This window comes from Andrographis paniculata, unplaced genomic scaffold (genome assembly GCF_009805555.1).
Source record: "Andrographis paniculata isolate CXL003 unplaced genomic scaffold, ASM980555v1 Contig14END, whole genome shotgun sequence".
Classification (NCBI taxonomy): Eukaryota; Viridiplantae; Streptophyta; class Magnoliopsida; order Lamiales; family Acanthaceae; genus Andrographis; species Andrographis paniculata.
In genome coordinates, this window is record NW_026137424.1 from 1,277,756 (window position 1) to 1,297,214 (window position 19,459).

General features: G+C 31.2%; 2 protein-coding genes across 4 annotated transcripts; both read left to right on the forward strand.

Moving 5' to 3' along the window:
- The first annotated feature begins 222 nt into the window (after window positions 1-222).
- Window positions 223-2,405, forward strand: LOC127258043 (transcription factor IBH1-like 1). Its single transcript, XM_051284686.1, has 2 exons — window positions 223-552; window positions 1,587-2,405. The coding sequence occupies exons 1-2, from the start codon at window positions 545-547 to the stop codon at window positions 2,158-2,160; spliced, it is 582 nt and encodes a 193-aa protein (XP_051140643.1). The 5' UTR covers window positions 223-544; the 3' UTR covers window positions 2,161-2,405.
- Window positions 2,406-11,455: 9,050 nt separating this feature from the next.
- On the forward strand, window positions 11,456-19,149 carry LOC127259359 (mannosyltransferase APTG1). 3 transcript variants are annotated; one of them, XM_051286662.1, is made up of 10 exons: window positions 11,456-11,845; window positions 11,972-12,089; window positions 13,007-13,111; window positions 13,246-13,532; window positions 14,260-14,541; window positions 14,646-14,847; window positions 15,953-16,110; window positions 16,476-16,638; window positions 16,752-16,840; window positions 18,462-18,843. In XM_051286662.1, exons 1-9 carry the CDS (start codon window positions 11,622-11,624, stop codon window positions 16,833-16,835), a joined length of 1,623 nt encoding a protein of 540 aa, XP_051142619.1. In that variant the 5' UTR covers window positions 11,456-11,621; the 3' UTR covers window positions 16,836-16,840; window positions 18,462-18,843. The 3 variants fall into 3 exon arrangements, with proteins under 3 accessions (XP_051142619.1, XP_051142610.1, XP_051142628.1); XM_051286653.1 differs by lacking the exon at window positions 18,462-18,843 and adding an exon at window positions 18,892-19,149 and having other exon boundaries at window positions 11,457-11,845; XM_051286671.1 differs by lacking the exon at window positions 18,462-18,843 and adding an exon at window positions 18,892-19,149 and having other exon boundaries at window positions 11,733-11,870.
- The last annotated feature ends 310 nt before the right edge of the window (window positions 19,150-19,459 follow it).

Below are 19,459 nucleotides of genomic sequence, written 5' to 3' on the forward strand. Positions count from 1 at the left end.
AAAATAAATTTTAAATATAAATATCATATTAAACAAATATTTTAATTCAAGATTTTAATTTTCAAAATCCATACATAAAAACTCAAACCCCACAATACATCTTAATCTTTTTGTTTTTTTTGTTTTTTTTCTCCCTCAGCAAATTACTAATGCTTCTTGGCTGGTTTGGATAATATGGTTGGAAAGAGAGTGGAGAGGAAATAAGGTGTTTGTAATAATATATATATATATATATATGTATATATCTGTTTGTCCTCAAATTAAAGAAGCAAGCATTAAGTAGAAGATTCTCTCCTCTTCCTTTAGCTAGGGTTAGCTGCATGTGCCAGCATGTGCTGTGTCTTCCATTCATGGCCATGGCCCCATCCTTCATTCATTCTTCAAATTAAATAGATTTCCGATCCCTCTTACCCTTCTGCAATTTCCTCCTCTCATCATTCATCTCTCTTTCTCTCTCTCTCTCTCTCTACCTCTCCCTCTCTCTGAAATTTTGTTTGTTTTTGGATTATCAGAAGTTTCTTCACAGGTTAATTGCAGCTCTGTCATGACAAGGTATGCAGGTTTTTTATAATCATATGTATCAATATAGTTTTGTTATCTAATTTCATTCAACCTTTGGAATCGATATTTATATATATATATATATATATGTATGATAACAATTTGATTAAGCTTGTCGAAATTTCAAATGGTTACTTTCACTATTTCAATGTGTTTTTGAGGTTGATAGCCAAACATTTGCAAGTGTTTCGATTTCGATTTCAAATATGTGGGTTGTAATTTTGTAATAGTCGTTATAATTATACGTCTGTTTCTTTGGAGTTTATTTTCAGTATTTTTATTAGTCGGTTATTATTTTCTTTTAATAAAAATATACTCTTTTGTCCCGAAATAATAAGACCATTTGGATTCGGCATGAAATTTAATTAAGAAATAATAATATTATATTGAAAATTGGTTTAAAGTATATAGTCAAAGACTAAAATATTTGTGTATTTGTGTAAAAAATAATGTATAATGATAATGAAAAAATAAAAATAATTTTATAATGATACGATTATTTATGAAAATTAGAGTATTGTTTTGAAATGGAGGAAGTATTATTTCTTCTCACAACATTAAATCATTCACTCTTTAAATCAAAACACAAAAGAGCAGACACTATATAGTTTAATAAATATTGGGGAAGAAGATGTATTGAATAAAGTCTGATTTTAGATTTGTGAAGCAATAAAATGCCTAATGAGTAATTTAATTTGTATTTGAATAAAATTTCCTCACATTTTTTGGGTTAATATATGAAGAAACTATTGTTTTGTTCTTTTTGTTTTTATGATCTTTTAAAATTTTTGTTGATAGTAATCAAGAATTGTGTAAGTGTTATTAATATATATTTATTCTTTATTTTTAAATATTTTGTATAAAAAAATAATATATTTTTATTGAAAACAATCTAAATTGAATAAAAATGCTCTATGTTTGTTCGTTGCACGCTCACGCTCTTGTCTATATTATTTGTTTGAATCTTGTGTAAGAATTGAATCGGTAACATAATTTTCTCCAATTGTGTCCAAAACAACCTGCAGATCAATGCATAATTCATCAGCATTTGTAAAGCAAGATTTCCTCAAGAAATGGCTAAATTGTCTCAAAATATACAACAAATTCAAAACAAAAATGACCATTTTGGAAAGGAAAAGAGCGATAAAACTATCCGCGGACATGGCCATTGCTTCCACAAGAAACCCGACCACTCATTGGAGCCGCGCAACAATGGCCGGTGCTACAATGGAAAAACACATATTAACAAGCGAGGAAATTAGCAAGAATGTCTCGACAAACAATTATAAATGTAAGAATAATAAGAATTTCCAAAGAACTCGAGGTATTCTAACATGCGCTTGTAAGAAGGTGAAATCAAGGCGGAGAGTGGTACCCCGGAGAATGAAATCGGTCCTTCGGGCCCGAAAAGTTGTGAAGAATCGAACCCTTGTGCTTAAAGGACTTGTACCGGGTGGACATGACATGGATGAAGTTTGTTTGATTAAAGAAACCCTAGATTATGTTGCTTCACTTAGGGTTCAAGTGGATGTAATGAGACACATTGCTGCTGCTGTTGTAGCTACAAAGGGTTTGGATACTCAAGAAATTATTGATTAGGTCTTTTTAATAATATTTTATGTCATTCATTTAACAGTTTGTTGTGTTAGAAATATTTGATGTCTTTGGAAATTTGTGTTTGTTTAGATGATTTAGGAAGTTAGATATGCAATAGAAGAATGTAGTTAATTATGAATGTACATATGAAGAATTGGTGTTTTTAAATCTTGTTGGTTGGGTACCATTGCATGTATTGAATAAGCCTACACGCATTTTGGGGTCTAGTTTGTTTATGGGTTTTGGAGTTGGATTTTGAGGTTTTGAATAATAAAATTTTGAATTTAAATAAGTGTTTAATGTAAAATTTTAAATTAATTTTAAATATAATATAAAAAATTTAAAATAGAAATTGATTTGATTTTTTAATGGAAAAAGCAACAGTGAACTATAAAATTTGGATTGAACACTTACAAACAAAATATATAGAAAGATGTTTGTAAATGGGTCGGATCCTATCCGAATTCTAAATTTTCAGATTTGAATCCGACCTTTCAATTCACTTCATAGATTAAGTTTCAATAATGCGATGATGGATTAAATAAGAACATTTCGCTCGAATTCCAAAACCAAGATCAATCTTATTTTGTAGGAAAGACTTAGCTTTAAATAGCCTAATGAGTAATGCACTAATACAGAAAACATAAAAATAGGAACATAATATTGAGAGATTAATTTTATTTTGCAACTGCAGGTACTTTATTCAAACAATTCCTCCCTTTAAACTGAAATGTTTCATGAAGCATTAGTTTAAACTTCTTGTGCTTGAACTCCAAGTAAACTCATCAGCTTGGTGAATGCATCCAACATCAATGGCTTACATTATATCTGCAATTGGATCTTCAGTACCATAGAATACTAACTTCACCACTCTTTGATTCACAAGCTCTCGTAAGTAATGGTATCTAACATCGATGTGCTTAGTCCTTTTGTGCATCACAGGATTTTTGGACAGCTTGATAGTTGAGTTGTTGTCGCAAAACACTCACTTTTATTTTTGTTTTTCCTTGATATCATTGAGCAGTCCTCGTATTCAAATACAGTGGCATGCACACGAGGTTGCAACCACATATTCAGCTTCCGTTGACGACAATGTAACAATAGGTTGCTTTCTTGAGCTCCAACATGTTGTTGCTCCGCTTAAGAGAAAAACATAGCCCGATGTGCATCTTCTGTCTTCAATGTCTCTTGCATAGTCGCTATCGGTGTACGCCTTGAGTTTAGTGGAAGAATTCTTTTTATACCAGAGACCATAGTTAAGTGTGCCCTTCAAATACCTCAATACCCTCTTTGCTATCTTCATGTGTTCTTCCCTCGGTTTATCCATGAACCTAGATTTCAAATAGGCCACATACACTAGATCGGGATGTGTAACTGTGAGATACATTAAGCTGCCCACTAATTTTTGTTCCTTTTTCCATCTTTCAGGAGAATTGTTCCAGGAACAATGGGATTCTTAACTGGATTACAATTCCACATTCTAAATCTCTCAAGTACATCTCGTGCGTACTTTCGCTGACATAGGTGAATTCCTTTATTGTTTTGATAAACTTCCACACCAAGGAAGAATCTCATCATGCCCATATCTGTCATCTCAAAATTTTGTTGCATTGATCTCTTAAAATTCTCACAGAGTGCATGGTTATTTCCTACGTAAATTAGATCGACATAAAGGCTCACTATGATAAGCATTTCTCTTATGTCTTTTATGAATAAGGTGTGATCGTGGCTGCTCTTTGTGAATCCTTCGCGTTTAAAATAACCCTCAACTCGACTGAACCAAGCTCTTGGGGCCTGTTTCAGTCCATATAGGGCTTTATTTAAACGATAAACTTTGTGTTCTTCGTCCATTTTAACGAACCATTGTGGATGATTGACGTACACAACCTCTTTAAGTTTACCATATAGGAAGGCACTTTTCACATCGAGCTGATATACTACCTAATTTCTTTGAGCAGCCACAACAAGCAGTGTTCGCATGGTATCCTATCGTGCCATCGGTGCAAACGCTTCATCGCAGTCGACTCCCTTCCTTTGGGCATATCCTTTTACAACCAACCTGGCCTTGTATTTTTCGACTTCCCCATTCTCATTTAGCTTGGTCTTGAAGACCCATTTTACTCCAATTATCTTTGCATCTTCGGGTAAATCTACAAGTTCCCATGTTTTGTTTCTCTCAATGGCTTGTAGTTCACTTTCCATTGCTTTCACCCATTTTTCTTCTTTGACAGCCTCCTCGAAGTTTACCGGATCGTTAAGAGAACTAAACATCGCAAAACCCTCATTCTCATTTGATAAGCCTTCTCCACTTTGATAATCACCCATCCAGATTGGTTCTTTTCTAACTTTTCTTGCTAATTTTGTTGTGTTTTCAGGTTCTTCATGATCTTCTATTCCTTCTTTAGTGTTATTCAGGGGTTCTGCTTCATCCCGAACATCTTCAGTTGCTAGCTTTTATTCTTCTTCCCAAACCAATTGTTCGCTGCCTATATTAACTTCATCTGCATTCCAATCCCACTTTGAATCTTCGTCAAAGATAACATCTCGACTTATTATTATCTTTCTCTAGATTGGATCAAATAATCTATATGTCTTTGATTCAAAGGTCACCCCAAGGAGGACACACTTATGGCTTCTAGTACCGAGTTCAATTATTTGTTCCTTGGGTATGAGCACATGCCCAATGCAACCAAACACCCAAAATTAATCCACACTCGGCTTTATTCCACTCCAGCATTCCTCCAGCACCATGTCATTAAGAGCACTTGTGAAACACCTGTTTAGTACATGGCATGCCCAGTTTGCTGTTTCTCCCAAAAGTATTTGGGCATTCCGATCTCTGCTAGAAAGCATCGAACCATGTTAATTATAGTCCGATTCTTACATTCGACCACACCATTTTTAGGGAATGTAAGCAGCAGTTACTTGCCTTTTAATCCCGTGTAATTCACAGAATTGATTAAACTCATTATATGTGAATTCTCATCCCCTATCACTTCTTAATCCGAAAATGGGTTTTCCTGTTTCCTTTTCTACTAGAGTCTTGAAATTCCTAAACACTTTAAATTTCAAATGCTTCATTCTATTCGGAAAGGAAATATAATCACGTTTTACGTAAAAAATCGTCAAAAAGTACGAAGATGTACCTTTTGCCGCTTAAGAAGGTAGAGGATATGGGCCCACAAAGATCCATGTGAATGAGCTAAAGCTTCTCAGATGCTCTCCATGTACTTTTCTTGGGTATGGTTTTTCGATGTTGTTTCCCATTGTTGCATACTTCACACACTTTGGTCTGCTCATTCACTCGAGATAGTCCTTTCACCATGTTCTTGTGTTGCATTCTCTTGATAGTGTGGCAGTTTACATGCCTATAGCGCCTGTGCTAAAGTTGTGTGTCTTCATCATCGACCTTGAAACATCGAGTTAAAGGCGGTTTCATAGTTGCAGATATTGTAAACATTCGGTTAGTTGTCATTTGAGAGACTACAATCAACCCTTTTGTGGATGGTATACTTTGCATGCACATGTTGTAATGACGAAAGTCATTCCTTTTTCTTGTAGTTGCCCAAAACTCAACATATTGGTTATAAGTTCAGGTACAAAGTAAACGTCTATGATGGCTTGAATTATTCTGCCTCAAATCTAATATTTCCTTTGCCTTTGACTGTCAGTCTTGAATTGTTTCCTAGCTTGACAATATGACTAAAACCTTCATCAAGTTGAACGAACCACTCATTTGAACCTGTCATATGGTTAGAACAACCTGAGTCAAGAAACCATATCCCTTTACTCGCATTATTTATCTCAACATAGGCCATCAATAGCAATTCATCCCCTTCATTAAATTCAACATAATTTGTTGCTCTTCGTTCCCCAATAGGACACTCGTATTGAAAGTATCCAAGCTTCTGACACATGTAGCATTCAATGAGAGATTTATCGAAATCAGATCTCCCTCTTCCTCTTCCTCACCCACGATTACTCGCTCTTCCTCGACCACGACCAGGACTGGAGCCATGTTCAACCTTTCAAACTTGCTCATTACTTTCACTTTGTCTCACCTTTTGTTCATGGATCAATAGTGAACTTTGTAACTCATCGACCATCAATTTATCAATGTCCTTCGACTCCTCAATAGAACACATGACAAAATTGAAATTTTTTGTCAGTGTTCGAAGGATCTTTTCGACGATCTTCACATCATTCATATATTTTCCACAATTTCTTATATCGTTAGAAACAATCATGACTCGTCCAAAATAATCAGTCACTGATTTTCCTGTCTTCATCTCCAAGGTTTCGAACTTCCTTCGAAACCGTTGCAACTGAGTCCTTTTCAATCTTGCACTTCTTTGGTACTTAGCTTTCATTGAATTCTATAGCTTCTTCGCCGTTGCCTTATGGGTGATAGTCTTCAAGATAGTCTTATCAAGAGCTTGAAAAAAATAGTTTTGTGCCTTCAAGTCTTTGAGCTTGGCTTCATCCAAGGCCTTCTGTTGAATGGTTGTCAGCTCTTCGGATCCCGGTTCCGTATATCTTCCTTCGACCACACTCCAATATTCTTTTGATCGAAGCAAGTTTTCCATGACCAAAATCCAATGATCATTGTCTTCATCGAACTTCGGTACACAAGGATTTTGGAAGTTGCTTGAGTCAATCGCCATCCCTCAACCACTTGTATGTTGTTCACTAAAGTGTAATGTATTTAGAATATTTTCTCTGATACCAATTGATGGATTAAAGAAGAACACTGCATTCGAATTCCAGAACCAAGATCAATCTTATTTCGTAAGAAGAACTTAGCTTTAAATAGCCTACATAATGAGTATTGATAAAAAAAAAACACAAAAATAGGAACAGAATATTGACTAGGAGAAACTTTCAAACTCTAACTGATTACTAAATGACTGCAGAGATTAATTTTATTTTGCAACTACAGATATTTTATTCCAATATGCGAGAACTTAAAAAATGTTCACCGGATTCGATCCGGTTGGATTCGATTATATGATACCTTTCTAAGAATCTGTTCAGATCTGCATTAAGATCAATACATAATTCCCACAAATATATGTAAAATTTCATTAATTGAATTTAATCAAACATTGCTTGCAATTTAAATATAAAAAATATCATCTAACTAATAATATAATATATTATAATGCTAAAGATATAGACTAAATAGAATTTTAAATACACAAACTCGTCAAATTAAAGAATAAAAACCCCAAATAGAATAATACAACAATTCGAAATAGATTTTAGAATGACCATATTTTAAATATCAAAACAAACTATAAAAATTTCAAACATAACAAGATTCATACAAACGTAGAACATTTTTAGTGACTCTAAAGGTTACATCGATTAAGCATCCATTGCTAATTGCTTTGAATCTAATTTGCCACTTTGCCGAGTCTTCACGGGGCTTTGGAGTTGGCATTGGGTTGAGTCCGTTTGATGTATTCTCTTGATTTATTTAGATAGACTTAGGGATACAAAAACCTAGCCATCCTCAATGAAATATGTTATATGTTCATGCTCGTAGATATAGCCAACACGTTGTCGATGAATCACGTAAATTTGTGTCTTCTTTACGTTTTTTTTTTTTGTTATTCGATCATTAACTCTAATCCGTCACAACATCCTTATTAAGAATTGTTTCAATAAAATTTCAAACTACAGCTTAAAAAACTAGAATTTCGCCACTCAAATCTAGGGGACAAAAGAAGACAACATCTCCAACTCTATCCTCAAGCATTATAACACAAAAAGTTCAGTCACCTACACTTTTGCACTTTTGGAGTAATACAATTATAACAAAAGTGTACTCGTAGTATTAAAAAATATCAATTTTAGTGATATTTTCAAACAAAGTTGATTATGTAAAAGACTTTATGACTTTAAATAAATTACATACTTTTGGGTATCTAAGTAAATATTTAACACCCATCAAATTTTGTTCAGAATAATATTAGTTAGTATACGGGTAATTAGTCAAATTGCGGAAAATGTGTAAATATATGTCATAATTACATTTTTATTGGTCTTTAACCATTTAAAAACAATAAAATTTAAGATAAGTGAATATACTATAAACCTCAAAGATCATGTTAATTTTTGAACTTTTAAATTTTGAACAAGTGTCTGAATATTTTTCAATATGCCTTGAAAAATATCATTGCATAAAAATTGTATGTTTCAAATTCTTAAATCAATCTTTTTTAAATTTAAGTATTTGAATATTATAAATAATAACTTTTTTTTTGTTACCAATTATTACGAATGTTTTAAGAATATAAGGAATCAAACAAGTATGATTTTCATCGATCACTCATTCAAGAATGTCACTTACAATTTTTTTAGGAATAGAAAATTTTGGAGTATTTGTTTTTCACTAATTCTACATATTAAAATAATTTGTTTTAGGAAAGACATGCTATTCGGATTTTATTCAGGCTTCTAGACAAAAAATAAAGTAGATAAATGAGCAATTTTATGCCAACTATGAAAATCTCGCAATGTATATTTCTTCTTGCAATTATAGTTCATGTGCTCACAATGTTTCCCCTCAAAGTTGTCTATGTGTCTTGAAAAGTATAAGTAAGATCACCTTCAAACTCAATGAACAAATTATTCAATGTTATTTGGATCATATTTTTATAACTTGTTTTATTTTTTCCATAGATTTTTTTTATAATCATATTATACCAATGCATGCTTAAAGATTGGGTCAAGTACTATTGCAATTTACAACAACAAAGAACATTCCTCTCAATATTCTTCAAACCTTATTTTAGGGATAGTTATTTCACTTAAAAAACTAACGTTACTCGATTTTTACTGTTTCATTCGAATTCGCAAATCGCATATACAAATAAAAAATATTGAATGTAAGAAAATTGCTTCTGCCATAATTACAAGTAGCATCATAGAATCTTTCAAGTAATTACGCATTAACCTCACCACTTTTCAATCACTTTATAAAAGACTGAATTTATAATCTCTATTTATTTTTTCAAAACAAGTAAATGTTTTCTTCAAAGATAAAGCAATATCATACATCAAGAACGTCGAATTCCATCTATTTTGCACACTCATGCTTATTTTTTTCTTATTTTCAACCTACAAACCTAAATAACACAAAGATTCGAACTTATTTTAAAATTCAGATCTACTCTAAGCTTAAACTCAAACTCAATTTTTTTTTAACTATCTCAAAAGAAACACACTTTAAATTCGGATCGAATTTGGTGAATCCCATTAGAGCAAACACAGTGATTTTAGGTAAGAAAAAAATAATAATAAAACCAGTTATTTTTAGAAGAATTTTTTTTTATTATTATAATAGAAAAAAATTACACAAACTTTATTTTAGAATTAATGGAGATGTATTTTTTAAAAAAAGCCACAATATGGGCATTTTATTTATTTCTATTTGAGACTGAATAAATAAGTCAATGAATATATTTTTTTTAAGTAAAAATTTGTCCTAAATAAACCTATATATATAGATTATGTAAACGATTACGATGTTGATTTTTTAAAATAACAGACAGAAGATATAGAAACAGTTTGTCTTTGTTACATAGAGTATGTACGGTTTATAATAAAGTCATGTCATATTTGTTTATAATTACAACTTGTGTTATATAAGGGTATATTATATACTAAAATCAATTATTATATATGATGTATTATATTTGTATTATATTAATACAAATAATGTACAATCAATAGTAAACCTATTTGTTGTTTGTTAGTATATTGAATATTATTCGGCAGCGGTAGCCGAAGCCATATAATATATATATAAATTATTTTTATTAAATTAAAATATATTAATTGTAAACAATCAAAATAAATAAAATAATACTATATTAATGATAAATAAAGAAATTATACATATTTTTAAATAAATAAATAAATAATATTAACTTTTTAATATATATAAATATATATATATATCTATTTCAATTTAAAAAATTTATATTTAATCCGATCCAACTTGATTAGCTTAGAGTAAACTTGTTCAAATGGTTCAAACCGTCAGTTACTATTACTGTTATAAATCGTCGGTTATAATTTTTTAAAATATCAAATCAAAATCAAACATTCTGAATGAATATTTCATTTACGATATTAAAACAAACGGTTACAATTTGAACGGTCATTTTATGTATGTTTATTTTAAATATTTTTTTTTTATTCCCTATTTTTTAAAATTTAAATTTTATTCATAAATAATTAATTTTGATTTTAATTTTTTAATTTTATTTAAATATATATTTAGAATTTTTATTGTATAAACATTTTATAAATCATAATTAATTAAATTATTACTATATAAAAATAATTAAAATAATAAATTTAAGTAAGTAATTAATTAAATTTTAGATTAAAATAAATAAAAATAAATTATAAAATATCAATGTATTAAAAAATAAAATAATTTACATTAAATATACCTATATAATAAAAAATTATAAAATATAAATATAAAAATAATACTCCCTCCGTCCCAGTACAATAATCATATTTACTATATTTGTTCGTCTAAAAAAGCAATAGTCTTATTTTCATAAATAACAATTATCACTATAAAAGTACTCTTATTTTTTTATTATTATTAAACAATTGTCACTATTATTACACTAATACTCACAATGGCAAAGAAGTTTTTACTCATATTGTTAATATAATATCAATATTTCTTAAATCCAATATCCAACACAACCAAAGTTATAGTTTTGGGATGAAGGGAGTATTATATTATTATTAGTATTCTATATATTAATAATGACTTATTATTAATAATATTAAAATTATTTTTACTTTTATAACAATTTAATAATAATATGGTGTAGATAATAATTTTAATTATAAATATATTATTATTATAAAATACAATCTCACTTATCATGCCAAGTTTTTTATTTTTATTTATTTTTTTTTAAAAAAATTAATTATACATTTTAATTTTATTTTAAAATTTTAAATTTTAATCAAAATAATTAGTTATCATAGTCTTTAATATATAATTATTTGTATTATAAGATAATTTATAAATACAATTTTGCCTAATGGCTGATACATCCCCTTAGCCGCCGCCGCCGCCGCCGCCGCGGCGGCAGCCGCAGAAGGTTTTTCCCCATCTTCTTCTTTCTTTCTCAATCTTTTCGTTTCTTCTTCTTTCCTTCTCCTCTAGTGGTCCGCCGCAGCCGAACCAGGTTTTTTTCTTTCCAAACCGCCGGTTCAAACGTAAATCAGCGGTTCGCGGCTAAGCCGAAACCGAACCGTTGGATCGATTTCGGTTTGAACCAACCGGCGGTTCGGAACTGGATGTCAAGTCTATTCTGACCCGACTTGATTAGCTTCTGAATGTTCACCCAAAATCGCCCCTTCCGATCGCATCGCGGCGCAGGACTCTGGAAGTTGGAAGTTGGAAGTTGGAAGTTGAGGGAATGTTACGCAGGAGAACCGCTCCAATCGAATCGCCGTCCGACGGTGATAGAGGCAACGAATTTAATTCCCAAAGCCCTAAGCTCGATGATTCTTCCCCATCTCTGGCTAGAGTATTCGCCCTGTGTTTGGCTATGCGAATGATTAATTCGTTGCTTGTGCAAACATATTTCAACCCGGACGAGCACTGGCAGGCACTTGAAGTAGCCCATCGCATTGCATTTGGGTGAGGGGAGATGCGAACATTAGCAGTTTCGTTCTAAGCCAGGCTCTGCTAATCTTTCCCATTTTTGTTCTTTTTGTTATTATTAGTATTATTATTATTATTTTTAAATGAAATTTGATATTTCAGGTATGGTCATTTGACGTGGGAATGGAGAAAAGGTATAAGGAGTTACTTGCATCCGCTTCTGTTTGCAGCTCTTTATAAAGCTCTGGCATTTCTCCGACTGGATTCTCCTTGGTTCATGGTAATCGTGTGTTTCTTGCTTTTCTTTGCTGAGGAGAGTGTCGATGATTTGTTTTTGGAAAAAACAATCTTTTAATTGCAATTTTAGTTCAGTGGGCCTGAGCAAAACTAGTAGTCCCATGATCTTTATATATATATATATATGTATGTATGTATGTATACATACAATCGGTTCTATTTCAAACGAATTATGGGAGCATCTGTGCATTAAAGACGAATTATGGGAGCATCTGTGCAATAAAGACGTCGTACGACCATGTTATTTATACATGATTGTCCATTTAAAAAACACAGCCATGTTTCTTAATAAAAGAATGCATATCTAAAAAACTTGACAGTGCTACCATGCTACTTAATATACGGCTATGTATTAAGTACCATGACTGTTGTTTTGACATATACGACCGTGTTCTTAGACACATGGCCATGTAACAAGTAACACGACTAAGACTTGAGATACATTGTCATGGCCATGGGTATGTACATGGTCGTATTTAATGTTCGTTAAAATTATAATAGAAAGATGAATTTTGCTTGAATTCATTCGACATGGAACCAATTTTTGCATATATATATATATATATATATTATGGGACTAATATTGCACATACTAGCTCATTGTTGGACTAAAACTGCATTTGTTCTTTGATATATTTAGTACAAATTTTTTTGTGATATGTGTTTCTTTAGGATTTTTCTTCAGATTTTGCTGTGTCAGAATTTGGAGGAATGATATGATTAGAATTTGATTAATTTATTAGTTTACTATTGTGATCCTATGTAATGAAAAGACACAATGTTTTTATTTCTTGAATAATTATTTATGCAATTTTATAGATTGATTATGATGTATTGTTTGAGTAGCAGTGTTATGTTTTTGCAATATGAATATGTGTCAATTTTTATCGTCTTCCACAGATAAGAGCTCCACGGTTATTCCAGTCCATGATTTCTGCCATAGGTGATCTGTACCTGTACAAACTTTCGCGTGTTTTGTTTGGAGATAGTTCTGCAATTTGGGCTGTATCCTTACACTGCATATACAATGCCTTTTTCTTTTCTTCCGTTGAACTTTCCCTCGACAGTTTTATGGTTTTCTTATTGCTTATTTGATTGATGAATAGATAACATTTTGTAGTTACTTAACTCTGTTGCAGTTATTTGCGCAGCTAACCAACTGGTTCATGTTTTTCTGCATCAATCGAACATTGTCAAATAGTTTGGAGACAGTTTTAACGCTTGTTAGTTTATACTATTGGCCCTGCTTGAGACCGTCTCCAAGTGCAGTTCCATCAGGTTATAGATATTGTGCATTGTTGGCAGCAGCTGTAGCATGTGCTATCCGGCCAACAAGCGCGATCACATGGATTTATATTGGCATTCTAGAGCTGTTCACGACACGCAACAAGCTAAAATTTGTTTGTCTTGAAGTGGTTCCAATTGGGTTAGTAAGTCAACTGCCCCTTATGTTTTCTTCTTGCTGTTTCTTTTGCTTATTTCCCTTATTTGGAAAAACTTTACTGTAGGTTCTGCAAGCAATTTATTTCTATGACATAGTTCATTTTTATCTTATTGTTCAAAGTTTATTGCTAGGATAGTTATGTCTAGTAACTTTAGTCCAATAGATTTCTTAGGTTTTCAGATTAACAAAAGAAGTATGACATGAAATCTAATATACCTGACTGCGGTGTGTCTCATGCAACATGTGTCCCATGAATATTTAATGCCTTGAAACCTAAATAATAAAATATGAAATTACTAAAAATTTGATCTACTAATGTAGTTAGTTAAAATATTAATAATAATAACAATAATAGTAATAATATTAAATTTTATGACAATGAAAGTGCAATTTTATCCTCTTATATATTTTACTTGTCTTCGGGGCTATTGGATCAGTGCTTAACATTCTTGACATGTAACTATAGCAATTAATGAATTCTTTATTCTTCATTGTTTCCTTTTCTAATACCTTACTAGAAGATGCCTATTGGCAGCATTTTCTCTGTGGACCATGGTTTTAATTTCTTTTCTGAATCTTATTTTACTTTTTGGCTTTTATTTATCCATTGGAATTTGGATCATAATTTTACTTCTTATTTCGTCTGATTCACTGTACATGTGTTCTGAAATCTGGAATACATATTGTATCCTCCAAATGCATGTATCAGGGCGCTTGTGCTTGGTCTCACATTCTTATTGGATTATCTATTATACGGGTCATGGGTCGTTGTCCCTCTTAATTTCATGAAGTTCAATTTCTTTTCCTCTGGTGGAGACTATTACGGGACGCATCCATGGCATTGGTACATGACCCAAGGATTTACCGTCATGCTTTTTACATTCATACCATTTTCCATAGCTGGCATTGTTGAATCGAAAGAGTGGAAGCTTGCTGGTTTAATTGCATGGGTTTTGGGAGTATATAGTCTTCTTGGCCACAAAGAATTCAGGTGCTTTGCTTACTTTTAGTTTGTGTGCACAATATGTCTATATACAGTGCTTTTAGTACATTGTCTTTTAATACCTCTCATTATCTTCAGACTCAAAATATCAGGTTCGTTCTTCCCGTGCTTCCTATAGCACTAATGTTTTCCGGATATTCATTATCTGAACTTGGACAATGTGAGCTCGCAAAAAAGAAAGTGAATGGAGGTGTGGGCTATCGTGTCAAGCACTCTCGCAAGCTGAAAATGGCACTCTTATTCTTGCTTGTCACAAATGCTCCAATGGCAATATATATGAGTATGGTTCATCAGGTACAAGGTTACTCTTCTCTTGCAATTCATGATCTTGATGTAGCATGAATTTCTATATTCATCTTCTTTATTCATCGTGTCATGAATTTCTTTATTCATCTGCATGAAAAGTGAAATAAATTTTGATGACAAAAGGAGTATATTATAACTAAAGGCTTAATTTCTTTCTTTCCCCACTTTGTTTAAATTTAATTTGTATTTTCTTTTTTTATTTTATAGTATGTTTTATAGTGTTATTCCTATTTGATCACTTTGCTTCTAAATTTTAAATAATTATTAAATATAAGAATAGGTAGGGTAAACGTTGAATTGTTCCTATTAAATATGAAATCTTTTATGTGCTAATTGGGATTATGTGTATGATGGCTTTATTTACTCATTTTATTCTTTGAGAAAATAATAAAAATGAGATGCATGAATCTCTTACTGCATGTATTGCTTACACCAGTTCTAGAAAGTAATTGTGAGACGAACTAGAGAATTGAATAGTAACAAACATACTTTCGTTCACCCAACAATTTTTTGATGGCACAATGCCCCATAAATATTACGAAAAAAAAAAATACAATATAGACACACATTAACACAACATATATTTATCTACTCACAAAAAGTCAACAACTCAATACAAAATATTACTTTTTACATTACTAATACGATTACTCATACTTAACATAAAAAATACGTACATATAAAAACACAAAGTAACACACTATTAGAAATGAAAGGATTTTGAATCCTACTTCTTTCAAATTGTATTTGAATTGAATTTTGTCTATTTCAACTTCTAATGATAACCGATTAATCCTTTTATGCTATGTCTAAAATAAAAAATAACCAACTCCTTGAAGAAAGGTAATTTGCAGTACAAAAACAATAGGAGGTTCTTTTAACGTTTTGTTTGATGGGGTATTCTGGTCTATTTTATTTTATTTTCTTTTATTTTTTTATTTTTCTTTTTATAAGTTTATCAAAATATATAGTATAAATACTGCATTGTAGTTATACTGCTTTATCATTTATTTATGTATATGTATGTGTCAAAATCAGTAATATACATATATATGCCTTTGATATTTTTGTGTATGCGTTCTATTTAACCCAGAGAGGAGCCGAAGATGTCATGAACTACCTCTCTGAGGCTGTTCGAGACAAAGAAAATACGATCAATCATATCCTCTTTCTAACACCTTGCCATGCAACACCATACTATTCAACTTTACACCAAAACATTCCTATGTGTTTCCTGGATTGTACTCCAAGGTACTCCTCCCTACACGCATAATTCATTTCTCACTATCTCATAATATAAGCACAAATTAGCACATTAATAGCCTGACCTAGGATTGATTAGGACCTTACATATTAAAGATACACATGATTATGTTGGATAATATTATACATTTATCTGAAATGCATTGTAAACATGGTCCAAACATTGAACTGAAGTGTAAAGTGTTATACACATGAATTATTCTATCCTATTCACGAAATGTGGCTATGAATCTAGGGCATTTATCTAATCAAGGGTTTTCGTCCATGTTCATCCTTAGCAGAAACACTTGAATGTTTGGATATATTGTTTAAACGATATCTGGCTCATATTTATTTATCAAATTTGTACGCAGCGAAGAAAGGGTAACAATGGATGAGTCTGACCAATTTCTAGCCAACCCTTTAGACTTTGCAACAAGATTTGCACAAAATTGGACTCGACCTAGCCACATTGTATTATTTGATTCGCAAGAAAATCTACTCAAGGAGTTCCTACACTCACATAATTTCTCTGAGGTCTGACATTCAAGCATCTCCTTTTTTCTTATCTTTTTGGTGCTGTGAATGTGTAAGGATTCTTCCCTGATTCTTAGATTGATGTGGTTGCATACTGGATTTTTAACCCGCAGATCAAAAGATTCTTTCATGCTCACTTCAAAGTGGATCGGGAACTTCAAGCATCAATTGTTGTGTATGGTTTTCGTGATTGTTAAATGAGGTATTAAATGATGATCACTGATTGTTCATGCTTGTTCTTACCAACTCATGAGCTTTATGTTGAAATAGACTCAAATTTCATTGTCTTTTTCATGTTCAGGTTTTTTGAGTTACTATTCTGCCTGCTCTGTTTGTTTTCATTGCGCGTGAATTTTATTGGATAAAGTTATCGATGTATGTTTGGAATCTCAGATGGTTTTTGAGTTTTGGGGGGATTTTTAATTTTGAATGAGGTGATGAGATGTTTGTTTAAGTATTGAGCTATATTTGATTTACAATAGAGGTATGTTTGTTTTGTGTCTTTGGTTCGAAGTATTTATTATGTTAGATACGAGGAAGTGTAGGTAATATAAAAATTGAAATATATTAATATGGAAATTTTCATATTTATATCTATGTGTGATCAAATATATTATAGTTTTAGGAGATAGAAATAGCAGATTGTAGGTGGATTCTATCTTGAGGAAATTTTTTGAGATAATTTTGAGATGTATAGTGTTTGTACTGTATGAAATGCCAAACAATCTAACCCTAAACTTTTAGGCCAATGAGAAGTGAGTATTTAAATATCGCCCTTATCTTAGGCGATGATTTAAATTTGCATGAATGTGCCAATTATTAAATTTAATTTGAGATACATGAAACATCTATGTTAAATTGCTTACATGCTTTTGTTAATTCTAACAACTCTGTGAGTTATTATAAATTATAAAGAAAATGATAGGTGATCATAACCAACTTGAAATAATGAGCATTGATATGATGCAAAGAGCTATATTATACTACCACCGTCACAAATTAATTGCTAGTTTTTTGTTTTTGCATGGCTTTTTAAATTGTATAATTTTGATAGTTTTTGACCATTTTGTTCTTATTTTTTGTGGTGATTTTGTAAATTGTATTGTTAGGGGTAAAAGAGGAAAATGGGGATAAAGAAAGTTACAAATATTTTGAAACATCTCAAAATAGAAATACTAGCAAACAAATTAGGACAAATGCAGTAGTTATTAAGAAGTTTAGGTGAGTTTATTTACATTTGTGTCATTTAAAGATGTGATTTGGAGTAATCATTAGTTACACCACAAGTTTTGTAATTTAGATGATATTTTCATAGTCTTGGGTTCTTTTTATAATTAATCCAATGAAAAAAAAAAATTAAATATGCTCTGCACATGGTTAATCACACAGGCATCTCAATTTCTCATTTTGCTCTCTTGTTTTAGATCCTTCATCTCCTCAATAATCTCTTCTTTTTTTTTTTTTTCTTTTTCTTTATCTTTTTTAAATATATAATTAGATGGAATTGTATTGCTGTGCATTCTTTTAAAGTTTGCTTTTGTGTTTTTATTTTGATTTTTGTTTTGAATGGTAGTTGGATATGATATTTTGTGTGAGAAAATAACATATGCTTATAAGGAAATGTGATGGCCGTACATAAAGACTTAAATCAAACTTCAAAAGAATAAAGTCTAATGTTTATGTATGTACATACATATCTACACTAGATATGATTGAATGCCAAGTGTAGTTTACTATGTAAATTGTAACATAATCCTAACATATTTTCTTCGTCTATTTAGTATGTATCATTCTGGAATAATTTGAACTTTGAAATGTTGTAGATCCTGGCGTTACTATTTAGTATTCAAATGATCTTTGGTGTTGCTCTTGGAATAGTTGGAAAGACCTTCAAAATGTATACTCGAGATGCCCTTTTCATTATTGGGTTGAAAACGCGAACTGCAACTAATTGTCTGTCGGTGCAAAGAAATCTTATTGTTCCTTCCTATCTCTTGAGTTCTCCAAGAGTTCCTCAAAGTCTTGGAAAAATTCGAAAATATTATCACTTGGTTGTAGGGCTCTATTTAAGATATACAACGCAAGCATATTTATGTATTCCATCTAGCATATGATTCGGTTGTTGAGCTATTATTCTCATTTCAGTATGAGGTTCTCGTCTTATTTGAATATTATAGTTGAAAGTCAAAGTCGCGTGATTGTTTTCTTAAGTATTTATTGAGTAATTCCTCATCGTTGTGCCTATTTTTGCAGGCACTTTAGACACTATTGTAATTGATATCGAAGTGGCTAACCCCTTTTTCGAAGCAATGTGACTTCATCAGGTCAATATTTTGTTCCCTTGCCATTGGAGAGTGATTTCTGTTGTAGAACTTGGCATATCTTTCTGACAATGCATCACATTTTTTGTTATCATTTGACAATGAGATTTCTGACTTATTGTGACAAATGATCTGGCTAGGAGTTCCTACTCTTACTTAGTCCACTTTAGTGACTTTTGAGCCTCGTCAATTGGTGTATTGGATGAGTAATATACATCTAGTCTCTTAAGTGGGGGTTAAAGGGGGAGCAAGGTATGGTTTTTTTTTTTTTTTTTTTTTCAATTACAAAATAATTATTTCGAAAATATATATATATTTTCCAAATACTTATATTTTATCATTACATTTTTACTTTTATACAAAAAGTAATATTTTATCATTACATCTTTATTTTTATACAAAAAGTAATGATAAAATTGTCTTTCAATTACTTTTAACTATCCATTACAATTAAAATATTATTATTTTTTAAACATGTGTCAAAAGTATATGTTTATTTT

Coding starts and splice junctions, on each gene's coding strand:
- LOC127259359 (XM_051286662.1), top strand. CDS start 11,622: ATGTTACGCAGGAGAACCGCTCCAATCGAATCGCCGTCCGACGGTGAT. Junction 11,846..11,971: donor GCCCATCGCATTGCATTTGG/GTGAGGGGAGAT, acceptor TTGATATTTCAG/GTATGGTCATTTGACGTGGG. Junction 16,639..16,751: donor ACTCACATAATTTCTCTGAG/GTCTGACATTCA, acceptor TTTAACCCGCAG/ATCAAAAGATTCTTTCATGC.